At 37.0% G+C, this 18,658-nt stretch overlaps 1 protein-coding gene across 3 annotated transcripts in view; it reads right to left on the bottom strand.

Annotated features, from left to right (window-relative positions):
• Nucleotides 1–18,658, bottom strand: part of FAM83B (family with sequence similarity 83 member B) — a 55,389-nt gene that overhangs the window by 10,906 nt on the left and 25,825 nt on the right. For all 3 annotated transcript variants that reach the window (XM_048299090.1, XM_048299089.1, XM_048299091.1), the window contains exons 3-4: nt 8,953–9,117; nt 11–135 (exon numbers count right to left, since the gene is read on the bottom strand). In XM_048299090.1, the coding sequence (XP_048155047.1) occupies nt 11–135; nt 8,953–9,117 (290 nt within the window). The remainder of the gene's footprint in view (nt 1–10; nt 136–8,952; nt 9,118–18,658) is intronic.

Raw genomic sequence — 18,658 nt, 5'->3', positions numbered from 1 at the left:
TTGATCTTACCTGTAAGAACCATATATGACTTTCTTACAGTCAACAAGAATAAATTTTTGTTCCATTTTTCCATGGAATTTTGCTCCTGTTTTAGAATAGTAATCTTGTCCTTTCACTGTCCGCACCCTCATATTCTGAAAAAGACAATCAAAATACTTTACTTGGTCTACTATAGTCCACGTTTAGCATCCAGGAGGCTAAAATTCAGAGGAACAGTAGAAGAAAAGTTACATTATTGCATATTAATAAATTCTGCAGTGAATGAAATGCTTATCAAACTTGTCACCTAGGGACCCAAAATGGCCAGTTACTGTTGTCTTCAAGACTGATGAGATTCCCTAGGCCACAGAAAATGAAACTCCACTTTTCCACAGCCACCACTTCAGAAATGAGGTTCTGACACAAGATGTCTTCAACAAGGGAAAGAGGTTTTTTACTGTAAAAAAAAAATTCATTCCATTATCTGATGCGCATGTTTGTAAGATTTCCAAGTATCTCAGCTAATCATAGAGAACACTAAAAGAGCCAGGATCGCTTTTATTTTAATTGAACAAGGCTCCTGTGTCCACAAATACATATACCATACTCTGAGATGATCCACTGAATGATACCACTTGGTGCCAGAATCCCTTGCAGTTCTACCACCACCAGTAAGATTTTTCTATCAGCTTTGCATCATGAGATCAATCACATTTTTAAATTCAGAGACGCTAACACCACGTGCATAGGTAGCACGAACTCAGTGCAGCAGTTAATTCTGAATTCTATTAAGCTTTGTGTTTTATTCATGCAAACTCAGTAAATGGCACTTGGGAAATTTTCCATGTTGGATCTCAAAAATGTGGTCAATTTTTATCCCAGACTACTGATGAAACAGATTCAGCCAAGTCAGCATCTTTTATTTTTTCTCTCCCCACTGTCCCTTGTTTTTTTATGCTCATAGAAATAAAAAAATTGAAAGAAGTTGTTACAACACCTTATGGACTGTACTAGTAACAATTTTCAGAAAGTTCTTATGGGGATATAGAAAAAAAAGCACATTTAACAGAAATTGTTACACAAAAGGTGCTTACTTATAGAAAAACTAAAATTTATACTCAAAGTAAACCAACCTACAAGCATCTACCTCATTAAACTGTGAGACACAAAATGCTTCACAAGACATAAAAGTAGCTTGGAATATAACTGTGAATAATCAAAATATTTACTGTGGTTTCTAGCCTTGGAATAGTTTTTCTACCAACCCTAGGTTTTCCAGTGGGAGTGAAATCCATAATTTAGCATTGGCAGTAAACAACAAGAATCTCTATGATTATTACATACTCTGTACATATGGAAATGGTGGAATGTAAGAGCTGTAAAGAGACAAGAATGTCTTGCTTCGCAGGGCTGGTACACGGCCAGCTTGCAGATCACAGCAGACTTGCTCTGTAAAGGTCAGCTATAGGTTGAAAGGCTGTCCATGAAGCAAACGGAAAAGACTGTGCACATGGAAAATCCAGCAGAATCAGGAGGATCAAATAAATAGGAAAGGATGCGATAGGATGCGATAGGATAGGATAGGGTAGGACAGGACAGGACAGGACAGGACAGGATAGGATAGGATAGGATAGGATAGGATAGGATAGGATACGACAGGACAGGATATGATAGGATAGGATAGGACAGGACTGCTTCAGATGGAAAGGATGTACAGTGATCATCTAGTCCAACTACCTGACAAATTCAGGACTGACCAAAAGTTAAAGCAAATTATTAAGAGTATTGTCCAAATACCGCTCAAGCACTGGCAGCCTTGGGGCATCGACCACTTCCCTAGGAAGCCTGTTCCGTTGTTTAACAACTGCCTCAGTAAAGAAATGCTTCCTGATGTCCAGTCGAAACCTCCTGTGGTGGGGCTTTCAACCACTCCCATGCACCGTGTCACTGGGTAACAGGGGGAAGAGACCAGCATCTCTTTCTTCACTTCCATCCTCAGGAAGCTGTAGAGATGTTTAAACTTACAAATTCATTTAAAATTCCAGTCTATAAAGTATGACTGAGTTTGCAATACAGTGACATAAACATTCATTATCTATGGGAGCACGTCTACATTTACCTAAAACATACAAAGTTCTAATAGATAGAGCTTTAAGGATATAGCAGTAGTTTTAAGGATAAGATCTACTACAATCCAATGAACTTTTATCTTTCCAAACAGAAAATTCAAAAACTTAGGAGAAAATATCCATGAAATGAAAGCACATTTCCAAATAACACATGCTTTCTAAATCAGTGCATATTTAAATGTTGGTATCTTGAAACATTTATCAAATGAGTTACACTTAGAAGTTGCAGAGTTGGCAAATTATGGTTTGACTCAAGCTATTCAAGTTCTTTAAATTTCATTCACTGTTAGGGTGAGTTTTTACTTACCATTTTTGTCAAGCTGTGTTCAAACACAAATTCAACTTAGTTAAAATGTACGAAGGCAGCATTTAAGAATTACTTTTGTTTGTGAGCTATCTGCCTAGCAAATGTGCTAAAAACATAAAACATAAAGTTTATCTCTTAATTAGATAAATAAAAGAACTATTATCTAGAAGTCCTGTAAAATTTTGAAAGGCAAAAATTTTAAAAGTGAAAACACACGTGGATGCTTGGGTCTATTTTCAGAGCAGCTACAAAAGAATTAGTAACAACCCAATTTGCATTACTGAATGCCAGGTTAACATAAATTTGCACCTCTAACTGCTAATCACTTTTGCTAACCTAATGTTCAGTCTTTAAGTTTTGTGCATTCCAATTAGAAGTTTTCTTATTGATGAAAGTCAATTTTTGTGCTTTTCCAAAGTGATTTTGTTGAACTTTTAACAAGTCCACTGAAGAAAATAATTTTTTCACCAGCAGCTATTCAAGTTTTAACTAATTATATTAAAAGCTTTTATTTGAAAGATAAACACCATGGAAATAGTAATTCCTGAAGAAGAAGAAAAGAAAATACTAAAATTTACCCATTCTAAAGATAATCATAATAGAATCTCCTTATTTTAAAACAAATCTTGTGAATTAATAATGAAATTTGCATTTACTTTGATGACTGTTTTGCCCAGTTCTATATACCACATAATTATATGTGTATCTCAGACTTATATTTAATTATATTTAATCATATTTATGTCATTATAATTTGAAAAAGGTAACTTGAGAGCAGCTTACACATTTTCAAGTAACCATAACAGTTGGCCTAAAGACATGCCAGTTGAACACATCAAATCTTACTGAGATAAGGTCTGATTGGCATTGGACAGGATATCACTTGGGAATCAATGCTGGAGGCACAACCAAGTCTAACGGCTTGCAAATTACCATACTATACACAAAAAAAAAAGCTTTGCCTTAGGTACACATAAGTTGAAATATAACTTTAAATAGGCATATGTAAAAAAGGAAGAAGATGATTTACATTAAATTCCTGGGGGTGTTTAAAAAAATTGTAGTCACTAGAGTCACTCTGTTCTCCTTTTTTGTTTTCCCTCTCTTCAGTATTTTTCCTCCTGAAACTTTTCCATCCTATTCCCTGATCCTGAACTCTTTTCGTCCCTTGGTGGGTCATCCATTACCAGATGGGACCATGACAAGTACCAGAGATCATGCCCACCTTTCTCACACAACATTTCCTTTTCCTGTGCAGTTCATCCAGCATTCTTCATCAGCTTCAAAGCCTCAAATTAAGGTGCCAGGAATGCACACTTTTAATAATCACCCAAAATACAAACCATATTTGAGGATATATGGCAACAATGCATTCCACTTGGGGTTAGAAGCAGTAAACATATACATACTGAATTACAAGCCCCATCTGGTATGAAATGCTGGGCTTCACCCTCCTGCTGGGTTTCATCCTCAGGCTATAGGACTCTCCTCCTAACAGCAGTGTGCCACTCATGTCTGCATCACTGCGGGTAAAGCAATCATTCATTTATGAATGGAGGGTTTTGAAGTCAAACAGATGATCTCTCTTGTCCAAGAGGAGTTTACAGGACACTCTGGAACATTTAGAACATCCAGTGGCTGCAGTTTAATGACAGCCATCAGTACTATCCAGTTAAATGACACCCAATAATGAACAGGAAACAAGCTCTAACCTCTTTTTATGTACATTTTCTGTATATTTGCATTCCAGAGAGTGCCACACGACCATGATTTAAAATTCTGAAGTATTATTCACCACTACACATTTATTTTCATTAGTAAAATCTCTCCAATATGATAGGTAAGTACAGTGAGTATACCGGTCTCAAACTTTTCATTTCAGCACTTTTTATTCGTAGGCTTTTATCAGTGTTCCATTACTCGTCCCATACTTGCTGTCAAGAATATGCACAAACAAGAAAATGGATGTCCACCTAACAGTTAGCCTAGCAGTTTTAAAGGAAAAATAGTCACATTTCTCATATTGTTCCTCATTATTAATATTATTTATTATCCTGGGCCTCTCTTCTCTAGTAAGATAAAATAGGTCATAGAATCATAGAATACCAGATTGGACCTCGAGGATCATCTGATCCAACCTTTCTTGGCAAAAGCACAGTCTGGTCAAGACGGCCCAGCACCTGTCCACTTGAGTCTTAGAAGTGTCCAGTGTTGAGGAATTCACCACTACCCTGGGGAAATTTTTTCAATGGCTGATTGTTCACTGTGACAAAATTTCCTCTTGGAATCTCTCCAGAAGTAACTTGTTCTCAAGACCCTTTGTTCTTTCCATGGGACTCCTTGTAAAAAATGAGTTGCCATCCTCTTTGTAGCCTCCCTTTCCATACTAGAACACAGTGACAAGGTCTCCCTTTCTGTTCTCAAAGCTGAAAAAACTCAATTCTCTCAGCCTTTCCTCATATGGCAGCTTTCCAGTCCTCAGATCATCTTTGTGGTCCTTCTCTGGACCATCTCCAGCCTGTCCACATCTCTTTTAAGTAGTGGGGATGAAAACTGAACACACTATTCCAAGTGTGGCCTGACAAGTGCTGAGTAGAGTGACTTCCTTATCTCTGCTGGTGATGCCCTTGCTGATGCAGCCCAGCAGCCTGTTGGCTTTCCCTGCAGGAGCAGCACACTGCTTGCTCACAATGAGCTTGATATTGACAGAGCCTTAGATCCCTTTCCACAGAGATGCTCCCCAGCTGGCTACATCCCAGCCTGTGCTGCATTCCTGGATTATGCTTTCCCAGGTGCAAGACTTTACCCTTGTCCTTGTTGAACTTCACAAGTGTCTTGTTAGTGCACTCTTACAGCTAATCCAGGTCCTCCTGCAGGGTGGCTCTCCTCTCCAAAGTGTCCACTTATTCACTCCGTCTGCTATCACCAGCAAACTTTGTCAGGGTACACTTGATCCTCTCATCCAGATCACTTATGAGGATATTAAACAGCACTGGGCCCAGTATTGATCCCTGGATGACTTCAATTGTGACAGACTGTCAATTTAAAAAGTAGTCATTGACTATATATGTGCTGTGGGAATGCTAAGTAGTTTTCAAGTTTGCTTCTATTCTGACTTTGAATGTGAGACTGGAGTCTGATCCTTATCACAGAAGTTTGCTCACAGATACAACATCATGCTGTGCATGGCTATTCAATAACCAAATTTGCCTTAGATGTGGAAGTACTGGAAAACTTTAGATGATTTTGCTAACACTGGTAAGAAAAAAAAGGCTGCCAGCAGGTCTCAAGAGCAGCTCCTACTATGCATTTAAACATGCATATCTGGGAGTAGACTTCACTGAAGGAAACTAAAATCAATTCATTAGTGGTTTAATATTCTCTTTCCTGCAATTCATTAAAAATACTGAGAGGATTATCAAGTAATAAACAGGTCCTGCCAAATTGCTTTCAATATCCTCCTGTAGCAAAATGATTCTTCATTATTAACAGAGGAGTAAAAAAGAAGTTTCTCCAGAGCATAGAACCTTTACCATGTCTCACCTCATATCAAATAAAATACAAAGATCTGTGTCAGATCTTTGTCAGGAGCTTGGCTGCCTTCTTGGGCATTAAATAACATTGCCTACAACATCAGTTTTTTATTTCTAATCCAAAATGCATTGAGCATTCTGGTGACTCTGGGGATTGTTGTCTTGCTGCTGCATTCTGCAGTGCAAATCTGTTTCACAGTTTGCTGAGGCATCTGTCAGTAGCAGGAAAAAACGTCAAAAAATTTACCTATCAGTTTCTGAAAAATCACCTGAAGAAATAAAGTTTGAATCTGTAACAACTCTTCATCTTTCTATGCAAAGGAATTTTTGACCAAGCAAGTCAGATCAGTGACAAAACTAATCAAAAGAAGCTTAGGTAGAGCAAAAAAAAAAAAAAAGAAACATATTAATTACTGAGGACAAATGTACAGTCAGAAAACTAATGAAACTGGAAAAGAGAAAAGGGAAAGTATAGGAAAGGAAATTTGAGTTCCACTGATGGATGTGATGTCAAGATGAATATTAAGTAAGACAACAACCCACATGAAAAGATGCTGCAGGAAAGACTAAAAATAATCCTAGTAACCCCCTGATTTCATAGTTTCCTATATAGAATTCACAAAATAACGACAGAATATATAGTCCATCCATTTTTTCAGTTATATGTTTCAATAAAGAGGGAAACGCCCTGATTTGGAGTCAGACTACAGATGAGAAAAACTGTCTGCACAGACATTTAATGAAGATTTATGAACAAAATCCTCTTTTTTTTTTCCATACAGAAGACTACTTAGTTGTAAATCTGAATTAAAAAATACCGTTTTGTTCATCATTGCATCTTGTTTTTTTTACTGATTCAAAGGGAGAGAAAAAGAGACAGAGGTGTTGAGTCTTAGAAGCTTTACAGAAAACTCATCCCGAGTGTATGGACTAAGAAGCATCATCCATACTCCAACAAGACTGAACCAAATCATGCCAGAAAATAACAAGACCAATGCTGCTGGTGCTACATCTTCAGGAAAAGAAATAGACTCATACAACTCTGTTCTCTTCTTGCCTTCACTGAACAGAAGGGCAAGACCAGAAGCCAAAAGTACAAAAAGTTGAAGATGTTTATTTTTTTTCTGAACCTTGAGTGATGGGGAAAAGGGAAAGGGAGAAAACATCTTCAAAATACTGGCTGTTCTTTCATAGTCACCTGCATTTCCCTTTCACCTCTAAAAAGGCAGACGAGTTAATGCAGGAGTAGTAAACTGCTATTCTCAGAGCAACAGTCACTGGGAGTAGCCCTTGGATGAGAAGACCATCAATTTGAACAGCTTTATTACAAGCTAAACTGGAAACTCAGCACACCACAGGATTAGTGCTTACCTCTTTGGCATATATTTTATTTTCTGATAACACTCAAAGTATTCTAAGCTAACCTTGCAGAGTGAAGATGTATTTTATTTCTCCTACCAAAACCCAGAAATGTATAAAACACAATGTCACTGAACAGGCCGCATCCAAACCTCTCCAATCCACACTAATCCATGCAAAATCCACTCTAATCTATGTATGTTAATTCTTTCAACCACAGTATAAATACCTACAGGTCTGTAAAACTGCATTAAAAAGACAACCTTGAATCCCAAGAAGGTAAGCTTTTGAAACAGCTGTGGGTACACACTGCGTGGAATTAATTTGAAAATGCATATGGCGTTTTTAAAATATCACTTGAAAGGCATGGTCCTAATTGTTTTTATTTTGGAAGGACAAAACTCATTCCATATATAGACACAGGCCATTTTTGGCAACGTCTATGGTATAATTAACCTAACTAATCAGCAAATGGTGGTATCTCAGGTTCCAGAGTATGGAAGTATTGCCAAATACTGACTTCATGAAAGCAGTCACTACCAGTGTTTATAGAATCACACCACAGTTATGGTGTCTTTTCCCAGAAGTTCCCGCAGATCTGTATGTTAGGACACCAGACAGTGATCCCACACACACTCATACACAAGAAACAAGCATGGAAAGTGGAGTGGGAATACTTTTAAGGACTTAAGTCAACACTCCAGAGTAAAAATGGGTATAAAACAGAGTTTCCTTCAAACATCTACCAAAAAGTCCTCTTTATCCTCACAAATACACCACATCTCTATCTGATTCTTGGACTGGGTTCTTAAAAGAGGTGCTGCTAAGAAGAGCTTTTATAATACTTTTGTCTGGCATGAACATAGCTTAACTAGTTACAGAGGCAAGGAATTTCAAATGGAGTTATGAGCTAAGGCAGCGCTCAGAACTTTGCAAAGAGACTTTGACAACATCCTTGGAACTTCTTTAGAACAGCAGACAGTAGAGTAAATCTATCAGTATTTATGAAGCATTTATGTCAGTTCAGTGCAGCTCGTGGTTTATATTCTAATCCCTGATAAACATTTGGGCAGTGCAGGAAATCTTGTGAAGACATAAATGGTAGTCATCTTGTTATCTCTCTTACAAGATAAAATTACATATTTAATGTCTAAAAGCAATAGGATGAAGTACAGACATGATAATATGGATTTTCAGGAAAACACTAATAAAATAGAATCTTGGGCCTCTTAAAAGTATTTTAATTCATAACCTTAAAGAAGATCATAAAATAAAGTACACACCTTATTAATTTATCTAAGTTTTATGATTTTATTTACAGGCAACTATAAGAGAAAGGGAAAAAAAAGCTTAGTTTTGCAAACATGCTGTATTCCTATACATACAATAATGGAAAATTATTTTATAAATAATACATGAAAATTGTCATTCTATCAAAATACTCTTGTTCTGACACTTGAAAAAGGTGCTTTTAAAAAAATGTATCCATAGAGAAAGTTCTGCTGAGAGCTTACCTATTTACACCTGATTGTTAATTTCAAAAATCAGTATTCAATAATCACTTTTTCAGTAACAGTCGCTTTTCAGTGGGCTGTGGAGGAGTAAGCAGTGAATGTTCATGCAAAGGAAGACAGGATGCCTTACCCTGAGCCTCTGAACTTGACAGCCTTGTTTCTCTGTCATCTTCAGAAAGTGACTGAAGTTCGACTCATCAAGCAGGATATACACTGCGATCCCTCTAGCAGATGCCTCCACGATTTCTCTAAAAATATCCACGTCTGTAAACATGTCCATAACAATGGCAATGACCTGAATCAAACAGAAAAGACACAAATCATTGTATTGTATAAACTCATACACAGAACTCTTCACTGAAGCCTGCACCGAGCCCCTAACACATTAATATTTTTTACACATTAAAAGGTTCTATTTCCTATGTTGTTCCACTTAAACTGGAAGGCTTTTCAAGACCACCAGATGACCCATTATATGGGTGTGTGTAGTGATTAGTTTTATGAGGAAAAGGAAGTCCAGTAAAGAGAGAGGGAGGAAAAACAAGCAATATAAATGCAGTGGAAAAACCCATCAAAATAGAACTGAAGTACGCATAAAAAAAATTCAGATGAAAGTTTTTGTACAAGGGGCTTCTTAATCTCTCATAATTTTCTCTAAAGCTAATGGCTCAAGAGCTTGAAGTAGCCAATAGGCAGACACTGAAGAGCTGGAGGCACTCTTACTGGGACAACACTTCCTCAGCTCGTGAGAGCTTGGCTCAAGAAGATCAGAGTGCTGAATACCAGCTACCAACACCCTTCAATCCACAGGGATAAAGTAAGTATGTCTGATTTGGAAAAGCAATGTCCCTCTAGTGGTATTTTGGAGAGATCTATATATATGGAAATGTACTGTTGACATATCATTAGTAATTTGGGAAGAACTACTGTTGAAATGTGAAAGGAAGTAAGTAGAAGAACCAGTGTCTGTGTAACTTCTAATGATAGTATTTTTATCCACTAGAGGTCTCATGAAAAGTTCCAGTGAGATGTCTCAGGTTCAAACTCAAACCAAATAAAACCTTTCACAGGTATCAAAGCAGGTTTTACCATTTTCACTAGTCTTTAAACTACCTGTCCATCAACTTTATAGGTGTAATTGTTAAGTTGCAGGCACTCATCTTATTCTGGAACTGAAATATTTACCTCACTCACAAAATTTGGTAAATGCTGTTGTATACACCCAAGTAAAAGTTATGTCTCCTGTCAGTTGCATGAATTACCTTTTTTGAATCCCACCTGCTTAGAACTAAAAGCTTAATTTATGCCAAACACGTATTTAAATCACTAGAAATATAAATGAGATGACTTACATAAAATAAAATAACAATGAAAACAATTAGAAAAGGTAAAAAGACAGTTCCTGAAAAAGAAAAAAGGAACGAACTTGGCCTCTTCATTACATGTCACCTGGCAATAAACAGTCTTTACAAACCCACCAGTCAGAGAGGAACTAAATAGCATCAAAGAATTCAATTCTTTCAAAAATCTTAGGTAATATGCCAATGCACTACCTCATTTTCTTTATTCATTTTTTGAAAGTAAAACTTAAATGTGTTTTTCTTCAGTATAGAATATATTTCTTTATCTAAAGATTGAAAACACTAATGTTTATCTTGACTCCATGGAACTCATCACTTTCAGACTGCACCTTCTGCTTGGTCTTGACATACACAATGTTAACTGAACATGGCAGCCCTATTTATCCACCTGTCTTGTTTCACTTGCTCCTGAGAAGAAAACTGCCAAGACAGATCAAGTACAGTAGGTAAAAAGACCAAAAAATAATCTGTTCTCAAATAGTCTGTTTCATTACCTGTGTCCCCACCCCTCTGAACTCCCTAATTTATTCCTAGACTTTCCTTTTCTTCAGATCTTCAAGAAATGGGTGCTCATTACGTTCTAGAATCAATTTAAATATAAGAGAAAAATCCTGAATGGATTCATTAGTGTACACTGATACGAATACATGAAATATTCAAAACCCACAGTACAGCCTTCAAAACTCATTCTAAAACTTTCCTATGGCAGATATCTAAGATACTCACACATTTGCAGCATTTTGTGGTTGCAAAGACTGCTAAACTGGAAAGATGCAGAAAAAACCCCACAAGAACATGTAATAAAAACTAAAACCCAACACTGACTAGAATGGCCATATCTATCTTTATGAAGAGGAAGATAGAGAAATAAACAAATAAGCAAGCAGGCCAGTAAGCTGGTGATTTTAGAACTATGCATGTGAACTACTGTGAAGATATTTCACTTGGGGATGAACAGGGGACCCTCTTTGTCCTCACTAGCAGAATTGTTCTTAAACCATTTAGCTTATTAAATCTGGAGTAATTCTGCAAAGCATCAAGTAGTCTTTCAAGAAAATGTAGGTTTCACTTCCAGAGTTGGAATAGGGATTATATTTTGAAACCTGAAACTTGTGCTGTCTGAAAAGTCCTTACCAGAATTTGAGTACATACATGCAAAGCCATAGTCATGATTTGACAACCAACTAGGTATCCCTTTTTGTGCTCCCTACAGACCAGAGGCGACTCTTGTTGAACATCCTCATTAGGCTGCCCATTTACTCTTAGCGACACTCAACTGATCTATTAAACACAAACATAATTAGGCTCGTTTGCTGGGTAAGAGTGCCAAATTTGAACAATGAATATGATATACATGATACATACAATAAGTAACAAGTCATTAAAAGTGGTAATTTTTGCATACTGATTGCCATAAAGCAAAATAGATGTCTGACCATAAATTAAAGATTTTGATTCAGAAAGAGTGGATTCCATAAACGTCATGGAATATTCTGGCCTTTAACTTCCTTTTTTTTTCTCCTTTTAATTGGCATGTGTGTACATTTCCCCAGTTTGCCTCCTTTGCAGCAGAAGGGACTATTGCACATGGGAAAAGACAAAGCAAATATGGTATTCAGGGTCCCAAGTTTTGATTAATTAAGAAGACCAAGATTTCGAAATTACTTAAGTGAGGTATTCCATAATGTGTACCAACCTTTAATTAAAGCTGCAACAACAGCTGCAGGATTAGTTACTTGCTGCATCACTGCGGAAGGAAAGACTTCATGACCGTGTTTTTACATTTGTTTTTGCAATTGCAGAGCTAATTTCCGCCCTGGTACTTACAAGACGAATTCAACAGTCAATTCCAGCAAGGAAGAAAAACTGATACAATTCAAACTGCAGAAAGAGATCAAAAAATTGCCTATCCCATAAATTCTGTTTCTTTTGGGCATAACAATACTATCCTGAGCCAAGAAAACCTCCTCAAGGCAGAAAGCTCTAGTGTCATACAGAAGGCTTCCTTAAAAACTGACATTTTCTTTCCATAACGTATTTGTTTTCCACAATGCAAAGGTCTTTTTAAAAGCAACCACACATGCTTTTGAAGCAAATACAATGGCCTTCCAACCATTCCGGGAAAACTGGATGGGTACAGCAGTTTTTTGATGACAGCACCAGAATTTTGGGAGAACTTTCCAAACCTTGGCAAACTGATTATCACCCTGATCAAAAATGACCCTCATTTGAGAATAAATAATTAAGCATGTTACACTTTCCGGGAGGAGAAAATAGCTGGTAGAGCAGACACTTGCTGTGCATAACATCATGCAACACTGAAATTATGCAAGAGGGAACTACCACCACCTGGATGGGTATTATATAGAAGAGCACATTTCAGTGATCAACTAAAAGTGAAGACAGCGCAGAAAACAGTTTTTATGCTAGTTTTCTTCTCCCAAAATTAAACTTAAATAATCTTTGATTGTCACTACTAGTATTTTTATCTTATCTACCCATTCTTTTTTTTTTAAGTGATGAATATTTTTAAGCTTAAAATTTGGTTTCAATGACATCCTTACAGAAGAAGAAAATCTGCTGGAGTCAATATGCACAAAATTACTCCTAATAAATCTCACAGTATGCTCACCTGAACTGAAGGCAGCAGTAGAGCCATATGCAATCATTCTCCTTACTGTCTTGACACTAAGACTATGCTTTGCAACAGAAAAGTAAACTACGCACACTACCTCGGCATTTAAAAAACATGTAAGTACAGACAGGAAAGTATAATTTTGTTGAATAGCATTACTTTTATGCAAATATTCTAAACTATATTTTTCAGTAAGCTGATTTATTTATTTTGCACATTAGTGAGGAAAGTACAATTTAAAAACTCATCTCTAAACTATCACCACTTTAATACGGAGTTCTTTTCATTCTTTCAAAGTTCTTAATCTTCAAGTTCGGTAAATGACTGACTCCTACACAAAGTACCAGTGACAAGGTTCATATATACACATACACAGACACATACACATTTGTTTTGAAGGTTAAAAAAAACAGCCATAGCTGAAATATCCTGCATACTCTTGCTAAACAGGAGATTAAGTACACAGTCACATGGCAACACAGTGGATATTACGAGACTGTAAATGGAGGCCGATGTCCAGTTCTGTCGCATCTATTATGTCACAGGGTAAGTTACTGCTGGTTTGGGCCCATTCATGTGCATTGTATTTGCTTTGATGGTTCTCACTTTCAGAAACTAACTCTATTCAGAGGCTTATCTAGAAAGAAGTTGCCAATCCAAACACTTACACTTATCACTAAACATCTCCTGAGCATGTCCAGGGGAGGGCCACCAAGAGGGCACTTGCCCTGTGCAGAGTACATGAAGGAGCTGGGTTGTTCAGTCTGGAGCAAAGATGGCTTCAGGGAATCTTACAGCAGTTCCTGGCACTTTACAGGGAAGTTCTCGAGGAGACAAAGTCATGTTCTTTGCAATGGTGGCAGGACAAAAGACAATTGGTTGCAGACCAAGGCTGCAACTCAATGATTCAGAGATCTTCACTCCCATCATTGTCAAAATGAAAGCAAATTTTGCCATGTTTGGTAGTAATTATAAACTTTGCTGTGAGGCTTAAAGAAAACAAAGACTATAAAAAGAGAACACTGAGAAATAAAGGAGTTTTTCTGCTTTACTTCTCCCATTTTTGATACAAAAAAAATAAGCGGACTTTAATCTTCATATGAGTTTTAGGACATCAAAATCAACCTTTTAATGGGTTTGTGCTGAAATTCGAGCATAAATGTAATGAAAGGTCTTTACTGCTAGTGCTCAGTAAGTCTATTTTGTGAACCCCTGACAGTTTCACTATCTCAGCATTATCACTTCTTTCACAAATACAAATTATGATTCTCTAGGTTATATATAGCAGTGTGTGTCATTTAACAAGTCCTTTGCTATAAACAGTAAAAATACAGCAGTCCTCTACTAAAACTGCTTCCTTAGGGCAGGCTTTACTAGAGACACCTACCAATATCAATAACTTAGTAAGGAACAATGTTGAAGACCTATCCTACACTGCAAGAGTATTGATTTCTTGTAACCTACACGTGGCTTACTTTGGGCATTATATGACAAAAATCCATACTGCTGTGCAGTGCTTTTGAATGTCACCACCCTTTCTCACCCCAAGAACAAAAGACCGCATCTCTGACAGAATTATTAACTCTATTTTCATTGACCTTTTCTCTGGTACTCCAGTCCTCTTTTTGCAGATCTCTGTTTTGGGGAGGATCTCCTTGTGGCACAGGCTCAGTGCTATCTGAGTCTGGCCTTTCTCAGACAGCAGGCAATTGCAACAGTGCAGAAGGAGGATGCAGTGCTGTGTACCATGCTGTTAGGAACTGGAGGCAGGCAGCAAACTGACTGGATGAGTTTCCGGCATCGTAAGAGACAAATTTTGTGATCAATGCAGACAACCTTCCCTCTAGTAAGCTATATAATGTGTTCCACAAATTACTGTGGCTTTTTTCAATTAAAATATGTTGGTTTTTATGGTTGAGGGTTTAGATCCAGCTTATGTTTGCTGCAATTCATATTAACAGCTCTGTAAGAAATCATCTGTTATCCTTACTTTCTGGCACTGTTGCTCTCACCAGAGTGCTTCTAAGATGAAAGTTCATTAATTTGGTATTAATTTTCAAAATTGAAGACAGCCCTGAAATGCTTTGCACAACACATCCTTTCATCGCAATGTGTACTTTGAAACCACTGTGAGTCGCACCTGAATATGCTGGGTCACCTTTGTGCTGGATGAATTGCAGAAACAGATGATAAGTCTTGCAATAAAGTGCCAAAGAGCAATATAATGAGGGGACCCCTGCTCTGTAAACACAGCCTAATACAATAATATAAATAGTAATCAACCATCTGGGTATTATCCATTTTCGAACAATTTCTATGGCAATATAATGAACTAATACTGAGATGATTTATACCTATGCAACATTCATGAAATTAATGTCACTACTTGTTGCATTGTCACTACTTGTATTATCATCATAATTGACCCCCTGAGATCTTATTTAATATATTTAATTTGGCTCTACAGACACAGAGCAATAGCCAATAACTATGCAGTGTACTTGGAAATGTTCTTCCATTATTGCATTCTTTAAAAGCAATTTAATTAACTACAGAGTGAAGTCTGGCACTTCATTATTACTGGCAGCTACACCACCTCAGAATCAGCTCTCCTAATCCTCACTACCCTCTTTTCCTCCTCTTGCTCCAAAATATTTCTACCATTTATTCTGAGGATAGAAAAACAGAGGCTCTCAGAACCAACTACACCTTCTGTTCTGATCACCAAGCCTCATTTTGTCATGTCACGTACCACCTATAAAACCTAAGAATTTTAAAGTAAAAACTAAGTTTATATGGAATAAAAATTAACTTCCAACATGTACATTAGCAGTCTTCAATAACCTCAACAGCTTCTCTCTGCAACAGGACATCAGACAAGTTCAACACCAACAAAAAATATATATAAGTTCACTGCCCAGAAAACATATACTAAACTTCTAGCTATCTCCTGCAATACCACAAGAAAAACCAATGCAAACTATTAGAAAATTATGAAGGCAGGTAACCACATAAGGCAAATTGTTTTATCTGTGTTTACCTCTGCAGTCCACATGGTAAAGCCTTATCTGTTCTGTCCAAGAAACACACACTGAAGATGTGCAGGAGGGGAACTTTCTAGCTATCAGTAACAGGGGAAAATGTTCTGATTCTGTCAGCAAAGAATAATACGACAGTCATAACAGGAGCTCTGAAGAAAGATGCAGTTTTACTTTGAAAAACCCTGGGAAGAAAAATTTTTTACAATGAACAACCTTCTTGAAACTACATGAGAATTCTGCCTTTTGCTCAATTTGGCAACTTTTGTATAGCTCATATGACTACAAAAACAGATCAGAAAACCAGCACTAGCTCCTCAACAGGTGAAACTAAAACCAACACAAAAGTAAAGCTCTCTGAAATGTAAATACGACTGTTTTCTCTGATAAGTGAATGTACAGTAGCCTTCTGCATTACTTTTCAGAAAGCTATTGCAGACCAAGCTAGCAAGCCATACACACACCATCTTAAAGTGACGCCTTCTGTGTTACCTCTTCAAATTCACACAACTGGGATTTTTATCTTGCAAAACTTATGGGATTGAGATACATTAATTCTATAAATATGATCTTTATCTATGGATTTGGTAGTTGTTATTCTGGCTGAAGGATTAGTAAGAACTCATCTTGAGCTGACCAAATGACAGGAGACACCACCTCACTCCAGCCAGCAGCAAAGGCAATAATTCCTCTGAAGCTTCACTTCCACACACGCAGAATTGAGTGTCAGCAAGTCATGGCAACGAGAAGATGGAAGGGGATATTCCAGGAATTCTTCATGGGGACTTTCCAGAAAGCATTTACAAACCTAATCCTTGGAATGAAGGATTTGCAAAGAAACAGCTGCTGCTCAGTGCTGGCACACCATAGACAAGAAAACATTTACCTAAATTTGCAAAGAACTGTCATGTATGGTTAAAACAACAAGCGTTTACAATGCTCAGTTTTAACACTTTCCTTCCTGCTTGTAATGCTCCCATCAATAACTAAAATGCTTTTGGTATTCAGCAAGCAAGCTGTGTTCTGTCACTGAGAACAGAAGCAGGCAGAGGCCCTACAGAGAAGCACATAAGGCAGCACAGAGAATCCTTGGCACGACGGAGGGAATGCATTAGGGACCTTACTCTGCCCTTTCTTCTCTTGCCATTGATATTGCTGCTGTATTCCCAGTGCCAGGTGGGCTGCAGCTGGTTGGGTAGCAAGATTCTAATATTTGTATTTAGCTCTTCAGAATGTTCATATTCAGTTGTTATGTTCAGAAGCTGCCAAGCTTTTCCTGAAGAAAGCAAACAGAAAGGAAATAGCAGGATTTCTGATGGCCTATGACTCTGCTATACCACAATGGAAAGTCATGACAAAAATAAAAGGTACTTTTCTAGCCTCCGGCTTTCTCTATGATGAATTTCAAAGACTTGCTGCTTGGGAAATATTTTTTTGATTTAAAAGAGAATTAACAGCTTTAATATGTGGGTTGTCATGGGATCCTTTAATATTTAGGGAATGACTGGGCTACTTGAATTAATATTATAATGTTATACTTTTTATTTTAAATTTGTTTATAAGTAGAAGCACATGTTTATTCATGTGTGCAATATTTAGTGACTGCACAAAAACAAACAATGCGCAACAGTGTGATAAGCCTTAATTATTTTATTTAAAAGTGCCAGTAGTATGAGTTGACCACTGCAAGGTTAAAAACTCTTTCAATACCTGAAATTATTAACTCATACCTGAGAACAAGGGAAAGGGACACCTCAAACGCAGGGGGGTGAGAGGAAGGCAAAGGAACAAAAACATTTTTTAAAATGTACTAAAATTGTCATTTCAAATTGCTCCTGTTTAAAAATGCTCCTCATGCCATGGTAGATTGGACACTAATACTTCTAAGGACTCTTTCTGTGATTTCTCTCAAGAAATATTAAATCAATTGACTGCTTATCAAAGAGTCAAAGTAAATGTATGAGATTTCAGCTAACCTAGGTAAAAATTCTAGAGAATATTTTGGGGGTTTGCCACCTTTAACAGTACATTTTGGTGGGGTTTCTTAGATCGGGGAATGGACTGATGTTCTGAGTCAGTCTGCCTTCCCACTGCTTCACTTGGTTTCCTCAGGAATCCCGTATAAACACATTTTCAACACTAAACCCCTCTTCCTGAGAGCTTATATATGGAAAAACACTTGACAGTGTATGAAACCCCACAATATTAATGAACACTTACAGGCTGTAAATTTTAACTTACATGACAAAAGCATTTCTTAAAGTACAGAACTTTGTTGGCATTTGTTAATTAGACACTTGGAAACAATGAAAGATTCTCTTTGTCAAAGGCAGGTTTATAGGAAGAAGAGATGGTTCAGACTGACTTTTCTAGACCAGGAACGATAATTTTGCTTTTAGGTTTGCTTATGCAAGAGCTGTGTACTGTTTTGAGATCTTAATAGCAAACTCCAGAGTAAACTTAATAGTAAATAGTTTCTGAAACTAAATGAAATAGGAAGTGCTGAATATCTAATATTCATATTTTATAAATAAGCTACATATTTAAAATATCCTGCATGAGTTTCAATGCTTCTGCTAGTATATATGTATGTTTAGACAAAAAAAAATTCCAGTAAAACATAACTATGTAGTTCAATTCTATAATACTGCCTGAAATTCCTTGCTCTTACTTACAAGAATAAGTAGGTACAACAGTTACAATTTGCACAAAAGAAGAGAATCAAAAAAGAAAGGCAGGTACATAACACAGGGATGGAAACAGTGCTGACTGACTCCATAGTAGATGCCGGAAAAGAATGGA

The sequence above is a fragment of the Corvus hawaiiensis genome, chromosome 3, assembly GCF_020740725.1.
Source record: "Corvus hawaiiensis isolate bCorHaw1 chromosome 3, bCorHaw1.pri.cur, whole genome shotgun sequence".
Classification (NCBI taxonomy): Eukaryota; Metazoa; Chordata; class Aves; order Passeriformes; family Corvidae; genus Corvus; species Corvus hawaiiensis.
Note: the sequence above shows the minus strand (reverse complement) of the source record. Positions and strands in the feature narration are given on the sequence as shown.